The 10807-nt window shown below is 37.7% G+C and overlaps 1 protein-coding gene across 1 annotated transcript in view; it reads right to left on the bottom strand.

Moving 5' to 3' along the window:
* Positions 1 to 383: 383 nt before the first annotated feature.
* The window catches only part of LOC132169807 (receptor-like protein kinase FERONIA), a 32269-nt gene continuing 21845 nt past the window's right edge, over positions 384 to 10807 (bottom strand). The window contains exon 3 of the mRNA XM_059580770.1: positions 384 to 1440. Within this exon, the coding sequence (XP_059436753.1) occupies positions 384 to 1440 (1057 nt within the window). The remainder of the gene's footprint in view (positions 1441 to 10807) is intronic.

Below are 10807 nucleotides of genomic sequence, written 5' to 3' on the forward strand. Positions count from 1 at the left end.
TCTTATCTTAAATAGGCTTCGAAACCGATAAGAAAAAAATCCTAGAGTTATTTTTGTCCCACAATAATTCATATACATCCATTAGTAAGGCTGGTGTAAAACACATGCTGCATACGTGTTGTTGTGTTGGACACCTCAATAAAGTCAAAACTTTAACATTACATCCGTACACTACCTATCTCAATACTTTATGTCCTACATTAAAACTAGACATTCTAAATAATAGATTTCCTTGATATTCAAAGATTGCATTAAAGTTCGACATTTTCATACAATAGTTGCTCCACTGCCATTTAAAGTGACTTGCTTTTAGAGCCCCTCCTTGTAGTCGGCAATGTGACTCCGATAAGACATCCTAAATATTGATTAGCTACTATCTTCTTTCACCGACCTTGAAGATTCACAATCTCAGAGAAATCTTGTCCACTAATCCTACTACTACTACTAGACATGTCATTGGGCTGGACAATTTCCTCCTCAAGCTTGGCATCTTTGTCTGCACTTTCCTGCAGCTGCAATGCTAGCTCCAGGTCCTGCACCACATCATTCATCGATGCCCGGTTGATTCCATTGTCGTGCAAACAATTAACCGCAATCTCAGCAAATGTTTTCAAACACTCGGTTGTTATTTCATCTTTCAATGACAGATCAACGATCTGATCAACCTCTCCATTGCGATAGCATTCTAGAGCCCACTCTGTTAGGCACAATGCTTGCATCTCTCCAGTATGTATTATGGGTGGCTTTGAAGACAATACTTCGAACAAAACTACACCAAACGAGTATACATCAGACTTCTGAGACAATTGTTGACGTCGGTAATATTTTGGATCTAAATACCCAAAAGTACCCTTGACATTTGTGCTAACGTGGGCTTCAGACTTTCCTATTTTGGATAACCCAAAATCAGACACCTTTGCTACCCATTTCTCATCTAATAAGATATTTGTCGTCTTCACGTCACGATGAATGATTGTGTGGTTCGCACCCGTGTGAAGGTAGTTCAACCCACGTGCTGCACCGATACAGATTTCCAACTGTTGCTTCCAGCAAAGAGGAGGATTATCAGTAGTTTTGTGGAGATGATCACGGAAGGTCCCACGAGCCATAAAATCATAGAGGAGGATCATCTCATTGCCATCGTTACAGTAGCCTATTAAAGAAACGAGATGACGGTGGCGAAGCTGGGAGAGCATCTCGATTTCGGTCTCAAACTCGTGAGCCCCTTGTTGAGAACCGGGTGTCAACCGCTTGGTCGCAACTAGGTTGGCCCCATCGTCAATGTTTATGTACCCTTTGTACACGTTACCAAACCCACCAACACCAATTATAAGAGCGTCGTCAAAGTTGTCGGTGGCTGCTTTAATCTTAGCCAATGAAAAATGACGACACTGATCAGACGGCAAAGATGACCTGCAGGTCTTTGTTGAGTCCTGATCTCTTTTGCACTACCGGAGAATGAAGAATCCGAGAATGGATAGCACAACAAAGCTGAAAACTCCACCACCACCGAGACACCTATTATTGTAGTGTTATTCTTGGACTTGGTCGGTGCTGTTGATGGAGCTATTATTGTAGTGTTTTTCTTGGGTTTCGTTGGAGGGATCAAAGCAACTAGGCCGGGATTGGATATGCCATTAGAGGTGCCTGCTTTAATGATTTCGACACCGTTCAAGATTGCATCATTGTAAAGAGCGTGCGTCTCTTTTGAGTTTGCTTTCAATGCGAGAGAGAGGTTCATTTTCTTGTCGCCTTCTTTGCCAAACATGGTGTTAGTTCTTATGTTGGCTTAATTCAGTTCCAAAATGCAGATGCTACTGTTCACGGCTCAAACACTGATATAGAATGCTCAGAATCCAATCTCCACCGTTCATAATGTAGATTCATGTGTTATGAACGTCCCTGCAAAATTTCAGCTCAATCGGACCACAAACGCCCATCGATCGGAGTTGTTGATGAAGACTGGACAGGCCGGGTCCGGACCTCCAATTCCCCGGGTCCGGACCCCATTTCCAGAAACTGTTTTTTGAAGGAGGGGTCCGGACCGCCAGAAGCAGGGTCCGGACCCCATTTCCCGAAAGTTCATTTTATGAGGCCTGTCCGGACCTCAGATTTGCAGGGTCCGGACCTGGCTGACTTATTAGGGTTATTTTCTATTTAAACACGATTTTGCTACATTTATATGTACGTATTTTGGAGAGCAAAATTAGAGAGCTTAGAGAGAGATATTGTTCTAGCTTATTTGAGAAGGGATTAAATACGTGAAGCCAATCGGAGTTCCGGTGAAAGGAAATCTTATAGAAGAATTGTGCCAGATGTTCTGGAAAGGGCTACTGCGGTAGAAGTCAAGTGGGTCGCTTGTCGTGTACAAGGAAGAGTAAATTGCAAAGGTTTTGTAATTCTTCTTGTATTCCTTATTCTTCTTATAGTGGATTGATTTCCTGGGTTTGGCTGCCCCGGAGAGGTTTTACATTTAGAGAGTTCTCTAAATGGTTTCCTCTTCGTAACCAAATATCTGTGTTCTTGATTTTCATTACATATTTGTATTTGGTTGATTATTGATTGTTAGGTTAGATCTAATTCCGCTTAATATTTGTGAATCACCTAGACTTTTGAATAGGTGTCGTTTGGAGTCATTTTTAGAATTTTCAATTGGTATCAGAGCGGGTTCACTCTGTGAAGGATTTATTTCCTGAGTGTGATCCGAGACTCCATATCAAATGTCTCATACTGTTGCTCCTAATTCTCTTCCCGTCTTTGACGGAACAAATTATACGCTTTGGAAAATTCGTATGAGAGCATATTTTAAATCCATTAATGTTTGGCATATTGTCGAATCTGGATGGACACGTCCAGAAAAAGTAATAGCTGAATGGACAACAGAGGAAAAGAATAATGCTACTGCGAATGACAAAGCTATAAATGCTATTTACATCTCTGTTTCAAATGAGGAATTTTCTAGAATTTCTAGATGTGAAATAGCTAAGGAAGCCTGGGAAACTTTAGAAATCACACATGAAGGAACTAAGGTTGTTAGAACTTCAAAAATTCAAATGTTGGTTTCTCAGCTTGAGGAGATTAGAATGCAGGAAGATGAAACTTTTGATGAATTCTATTCAAAGCTTAGTGTCATTAGAAACTCTACCATTAATTTGGGAAAGAAAATGGATGATGCTAAAGTGGTGAAAAAAATCTTAAGATCTTTGCCTGAGAGGTTTATTCCCCAAATTGCTGCTATACAACAGAGCAAGGACTTAGATACTATGAGAGTAGAAGAACTTGTAGGTTCCCTTCAGACCTTTGAGCTAATTCTTCCTAAACACAAGAATACCAAAAATATTGCTCTTAAGGCAAAAAATGTTAAGGTTGACTCTTGTGGTTCATCTGATGAGGATTCTGGAAATGAGGAAGAAATTGCTATGTTTGCTAAGAAGTTTAGGAAATTCTTTAGAGCCAAGAAAGGAAATTTTAGAAATAACAATTCACAATTTTCTGAGAAATCTAGAAATGAGAATGTTGAGAAAGGAAAGTCACCTAGAGGTATCAAGTGTCACGAATGTGGAGGACATGGGCATATTCGTGTTGACTGTGCTAACTTGAGAAAGTCAAATGGCAAGGCATTTAATGTGACTCAAAGTGATGAGTCAGACAAGGACGATGCTGAACAAGGAGTTAATTACTTAGCATTTTGAGTTAGTTATGAGAGTGAGCATGAGAATAGTGAGTGTAATTCTCAAGACAAACAAGGTGTGTCCGATAATGATTCGGAAGAAGAAGATGATTTGCAAAATGCTTATAATAATCTCTTTGTGGAATACACTAAACTGAAAAAGCTGAATAAGCAGCAATTGAAGAAACTCAATGAAGTGAATCTTGAAAATGATCAACTTTCTGTCACCTTAACTGATTCTCTTGCTACTCATAATACTTTGATGTCTGAAAATCAAATGCTAATTGCCAAAGTGAAATCCTTAGAGAATGAACTGAATGAATCAAAGAATCATTTAAAAAAATTCTCTAGTGAAAAGCTAAATCAAATGCTACATAATCAGAAACATTCGTTTGATAGAACTGGATTGGGTTTTGATAAATCTGCTATTTTATCTACTAATGTTGCTTCTTCTTAAAAGATGATTTTTGTGAAACCAGTGAACAAAGAAGATAGCTTGGCTGAAAAGAAGGTAATTTCTCCTCAAATTTCCAAAGGTGGAAAAGGTAAGGGAACTCTAACTGATTCCTATATGTCTAGTTCTAAGTCGAGAAGTATGCACATGTTAAGGAACCAACCTTCTCAAAGATTTATTCCTACGTGTCATAACTGTGGTAAGATTGGACATATTCGTCCTAAGTGTTTTCAGCTTAACAATCATGAGCCTAAAAGAGAATATTTCCATTCTAGAAATAGTTATGAGAAATTATTCAACATGATGAGAGACGTAGTAACACGGTTAGATGTCTTGGATAAGAGTCACACAGTTGTCCCTGATGTGAAGAAAGTTTGGGTCAAGAAGATTAATACCATTCACCCATTGAGGGGGAGGGGTAATGGACTCACCTAGATTAGGTGGGCACATAGACCATGCCTAGAAATTGAGCATATTGATATTTGTCTATAGCTGTTCTAGGGCATTTTTTTCTTAATTTTTGTTTGCTTTGTTTTTATTTTCTTTGATTATTTTTTATTCTTTTAGATTGTTTTAATTGTTAGATACTCAGTTTCTCATGTCTTGTGCTCAAATGAATATATTACATATGAGTGGGGTCAATATTTCTGCAATTTACATCTATTGCTCCATATGTTTCTGATAAACCTTGTTTTTCTGAAGACTGTTAAAGGAGTAAGAGTCAGTTTTTCTCATGTTCGAAATTGTGCACTTTTTGCCCCCATTAGGTTTAGATTTTTGTTATGTGTTAGGGAATTTGGAGCAAACATTTTGCTTGGAAGATAGGTTGTGTCAGTTCTATCCACTTGACCAACTCGTTAGTTGAACCTAGCTCCTAAAAAATTCCAACATTTTCCAAAAAAAAAAAAAAAAAAAAAAAAAAGGGATAAAATAAGCTCAAATGACTTAGTTTTGCTTCTGTCTGTCCCTAAAGAAAGAATCAGTGATCAAATCATTGTGGAAATAGATGATTACTAAAGGACATGGTAAAAGAAAATGATCAGTCTCAGGGGGAGTGTATCGGATGAGGGAATCTAGTCCTAACATTATAAGGTTTTACTGTGGTTTGAATCAGACTGCTGGTCTTCCTTTACAAAATGTCTGCCTAGATTTACCTTTCATTGATGAAATCTTAGTTAATGGGAGTACTCACACACTACACCATCACATGAGAGTTCTGATTATTGCCTACTTGACTGCATTCACAGACCAAGGTTGTGTCATGCATATGGTACATTTACGGTGTAAGTGTAGCTTGTTGATCACTCCGAATTGTTTAGATATTCATACGAGCATGCATGATCTATTGCTTATCTATACAAGTTTTCTTTGGTGTTTTGTTTTTTTTTTTAAAAAAAAAAAAGAAAAAAAAGAAAAAAAAAAAAGGAAAGCTTTTGGATATTCATTGTGCAATACATGAGTCATTGATGTGTTATCATGTGTGTTCATTTAACTTTTAAAGGGGGGGAAACATGCTTTGCATTTCCAGTTTCCTGTTGTTAATTGAGTCATACATTGAGGGGGAGTTTTGCTGATGTTTCTTTATAATCACGCATCATTTTTTTTTTCATGAGTTTTATTTATGTCTTCTTGTTCCACATATGCCTTGATGTATTTTGTGAAGTGTTTCAGGAAACATGAAGACCTTTTGTCATTCTGTGACAAAAAGGGGGAGTAAATATGGGGAGATGATGGGATTGGTTCGACATTTTGGTTTTGTCACTGAATTGCCAAAGGGGGAGTTTGTTAGTTCTTGTGTTGGCTTAATTCAGTTCCAAAATGCAGATGCTACTGTTCACGGCTCAAACACTGATATAGAATGCTCAGAATCCAATCTCCACCGTTCATAATGTAGATTCATGTGTTATGAACGTCCCTGCAAAATTTCAGCTCAATCGGACCACAAACGCCCATCGATCGGAGTTGTTGATGAAGAGTGGACAGTCCGGGTCCGGACCTCCAGAATCCGGGTCCGGACCCCATTTCCAGAAACTTGATTTTTCAAGCAGGGTCCGGACCTCAATTCCCCGGGTCCGGACCCCAGTTCCCGAAAGTGCATTTTATGAGGCATGTCCGGACCTCAGATCTGCAGGGTCCGGACCTGGCTGACTTATTAGGTTTATTTTCTATTTAAACACGATTTTGCTACATTTAGACGTACGTATTTTGGAGAGCAAAATCAGAGAGCTTAGAGAGAGATATTGTTCTAGCTTATTTGAGAAGGGATTAAATACGTGAAGCCAATCGGAGTTCCGGTGAAAGGAAATCGTATAGAAGAATTGTGCCAGATGTTCTGGAAAGGGCTACTGTGGTAGAAGTCAAGTGGGTCGCTTGTCGTGTACAAGGAAGAGTAGATTGCAAAGGTTTTGTAATTCTTCTTGTATTCCTTATTCTTCTTATAGTGGATTGATTTCCTGAGTTTGGCTGCCCCGGAGAGGTTTTACATTTAGAGAGTTCTCTAAATGGTTTCCTCTTCGTAACCAAATATCTGTGTTCTTGATTTTCATTACATATCTGTATTTGGTTGATTATTGTTTGTTAGATCAGATCTTATTCCGCTTAATATTTGTGAATCACCTAGACATTTGAATAGGTGTCGTTTGGAGTCGTTTTAGAATTTTCACAATGCTTAATTGAGTAAGGTAGGATATTCAAATTATTCACTTCGCGAACCAAAATAATTAACTACTTCGCTTAGACAGGCATGGTGGATCTGGATCTGGCTTATCACATGGCCCGTCACAATATATTTGTTCAATAGGGGATAGGTTTGACAATTAACGAGGTCAAATGATCTTTAACCACCCCAGTTGATGTCCCAATACCATCTCCATTTTGGAAGAGAAACTGAGCAGTACGCGCCATGCATGTTTATTGACTTAATGGACTTTGGCATGGAGTTTTTGGCACTCTCCTCATTCAGCTTTTTCCATGAATAGTTGATTAATCTCTTTATGTGATCTTGAGCTTCTTCTTTAGATATACTTTCTTGTACCATGTAGCACTCTATGGATTTCGCAACATCACCCCTCTTGCTTTCAGACTATGATCACAGAAGAAATAGAAATTCACCAATCAAACTAACTTCTCATGCAAGAAATAGCTTTAATCAATTGCAACAATTTGTAGCAGACGTACCTCTGAAGTCCCCAAATCATCACTTAGTCGAGTTATGAGGGATGCCCAATGTATAAGCTCAGAGCCATGCTTGAAGCAATCAAGTGCTTCTTTTGATATGGTGCACCCAAGCAGAACATAAACATGGACTATGGCTGAAGGACCACCCACAGAAATCCATGCATTTAATTTCTAAGTACTCGTTCAGCGTTGGAGTGTATCCACTGGAAAACCATCGTCTTTCTACCAAATATGATCGCCAAAGATTTGCCCACTGCCACGAAAACAACGGCATGCATGTATAACTCTGCATTTTTAATATGGACAGGATTACCATCTTTTTATTTATTTCTTTATTAGTTTTCCCTAATCTCTGTCTTTATGTGAATATGTGGTTCTTTATATATCTCTTTCCTTTTCCTTTTTTTTTTTTTTTTCTCAAAAAAAAAAAAAAATCTTTGTGTATATAATTGCAGATAGCATCTTTGAATCTCGTGCATCTTCTGGCAGGAACCTTCTTCAAGCTAGAAAAGGTGTTAATCTTCACCGCTGATTTCTTGCTTTTGGATCAGAAATTTTTTTGGGTTTGATTTACTATGCATTGCTGTGAGTGTGAGATCTGATAGCTCAAAGCTTCAAACTTTGGTTTTATGCCCATTCTTTCAAGTTTTCAATTAGGTCTAGTTGGATGATAAAGATGATGCATCAAATCTGTTATATTGTGTGGTGTGCTAGCTGATTTATTTCTAGAGGCTTATGGATTTGCATTTTCAGGCATTGCCCTTTGTAACCATTACTACTAATTTTTGCCTTTCAGATTCCCTTCCTATTATTATTACCCTTTTAATTTTTTTTTTTTGGTTTTGAGGATTTTCTTTTCTGTTATTAGTTAAAAGCATTACGGAAATGGTATTGAGAAATTAATTGAATTAAAGCCTAGCGACTAAGGTTTTGACTTTGTGCATGATTATACTGAGTTTAATTAGTCATATCTCTGATCCATTCAAGCCATATGGCCATGGGTTGTCTATATACCCATGTGATGATAGAATAGCCAACTGGTTTCTGATGTGCATATATCTAATTCCTCTTTAGCCTGTTTCAATTCTGCAAAGAGCCCTTGCTTTGTTACTTGATGAGAGGTGCCGGATTTGATGGAGAATATTGCTAAGGAAGTTCATTTGTTTGCAATCTTTTGAATGTTTTTGTTTTCTCTTCTCAAACCGGAAACATTTATTAATAACTCAAGTACAAAACACTTTTTCAAACCAAAAAAAAAAAAAAAAAAAAACCTCCATAACACATTAACAGGCAATGCTCTTTTAAAGCATTATTACAACATCGCTCTACCCAATATATATCCAAAGGCTTCTAATGATATTTAGATGATTAACAAGATATTTTATCATTTAATATTTTAATACTCCAATATGATGGTATAACCTATATCCCAAAAGCGTGTTCAATAACAGCATTCTAATAAATATCTTAAATATTCCACTAAGCATTATTTTAATCAATCAACCAAAAAATAAAATAGAAGTAAACAGAATTTTATTCTACATATAAAGAATTCTTTTGTTCTACTTTGGGTGGGGCCTGATTTTATGATGTTTTCTGAGTTTTTAGTGATTAACTGGGACATGGGGTCAAAGGTATGTCATTTGCTTGCCTTAAAGAGTTGGTGATGTATATTTGGTGACGTACATCAGCAACCTTGTAATTGCCACTCCTAGGATTAAAGTCCAATGTCCATAGTCCACTAAGGCCCTTTATTGCCATGTGTAAGGGGCAGCTTCACATTAATCAATTATTGACTCTAATCCCAAAAGAACAAAGACATGACTTCCAAAAAGACATCTTTAGCACGCCTCTTTAATGTCATAACCCTTATGTATCTTAGATGTTGGTAAATAGTTCCAAGTTGAATAGTTCCATATTATAGAGGTAACGTTTATCTTTTCTAAACACGCTTGTGATTAAACGTAGGGAAGGAGTAACTTGTGATAGTGACATCGAGATGGATAAGAATTGGATGCAAGAACCTATTCAATGTTTAGATCGATATCTAAAAGGACTTAAAGAATTCCTTACAATGGCGCGTCCATGTGTGGATGTAAATGGTATTATGAGATGTCCATGTCGTGATTGTGCAAATCAATATTTTCGTCATATTGAATTGGTGGAGAGTCACTTGTATCTACATGGAATTGATCACACATACACTTGATGGATATTTCATGGGAAGAAGATCCGTGTAGTATAAACGTGATTGACAACTTACACATTGATACAAATGTGAGGATAGAGGAAGTTGATGAGATCGAAGAATTGTTAGGCAACGTTCAAATGGGGACATTTTTGGAAGCCAACATAGGTGAATCCTCTACTAGTCGGGGTCCGACAACTGACAATCACGAACTATGGGAAGATGGCATGGGTGAACTTTATCCAGGCTATGATAAATTTACAAAAGTAGCTTTTATTTTGAAGATGCTTAATATAAAGACGATTTGCAATATAAGTAACAAGGCATTCGATATGATTATTAAGTTGATAAAGGAGGCCCTTCCTGATTGAGAGACATTGCCATGCTCGTACCGAGCAGCAAAGCGATATTGCCAGGACTTGAGTTTTGGTTATGAGTCTATACATGCATGCCAGAATGATTGTGTGCTTTTTTGGAAGGAACATGTTGATAAAGTACAATGCCCAACATGTAACACTTCAAGATGGAGTTGTGTTAAGCGTAGCGGCAAGAAAATTCCTCAAAAGGTCTTGCGGTATTTCCCAATAAAATCGAGGTTGCAACGATTGTTCATATCGAAAGATATGGCCAAAACTATGAGGTGGCACAAAGATGAACGAAAAGATGACAGCAACACTCTACGTCACCTAGCCAATGGTCTTGCATGGAAAGAGTTTGATAAAGAACATGAATGGTTTGCTCGTGATTCTCGCAACGTGTGACTTGGTTTGGCAAGTGATGATTTCAACCCATTTGGTAATATGACTACCACATATAGCATATGGCCATATGCTATATGTGGTACATCAATATAGATAATGTTGTCATTATTGACCATCAATAGCTGCGACATCTTGGTCGCCGCTATTGACCACAAATAGTAGCGACCAAGATGTTGCCGCTACTGATGGTCAATAGCGGTAGGGGTGGGCAGATTAACCGTTACCGTTTAACCAGCTGTTTACCAGCTTCGACCGAACTGATATTAACCGTAACCGTTTAACCGATATTCTTATTGGTTAAAAATTTTGTACCGAAATTCTTATCAGTTCGGTTAATCATTTGTTATCGGTTAACCATTTTAACTGATAAGAACCGATATGGGAGAAGGCTAGTAACAAAACTAGTCTAGTTCAGTTGGTAGGAAACTAGAGCAACAAGGCTCAAATCCTCGTCGTCGTGGGTTCAAGCCCCTATAGACTATTTCTTCCACTATTTTTCTTTCTTTTCCTTCTCACCATTTCTTTTCCCAATTCCCACGCCACATATTTCTTTTCTT

The sequence above is a fragment of the Corylus avellana genome, chromosome ca2, assembly GCF_901000735.1.
Source record: "Corylus avellana chromosome ca2, CavTom2PMs-1.0".
In the NCBI taxonomy this organism is placed as follows: Eukaryota; Viridiplantae; Streptophyta; class Magnoliopsida; order Fagales; family Betulaceae; genus Corylus; species Corylus avellana.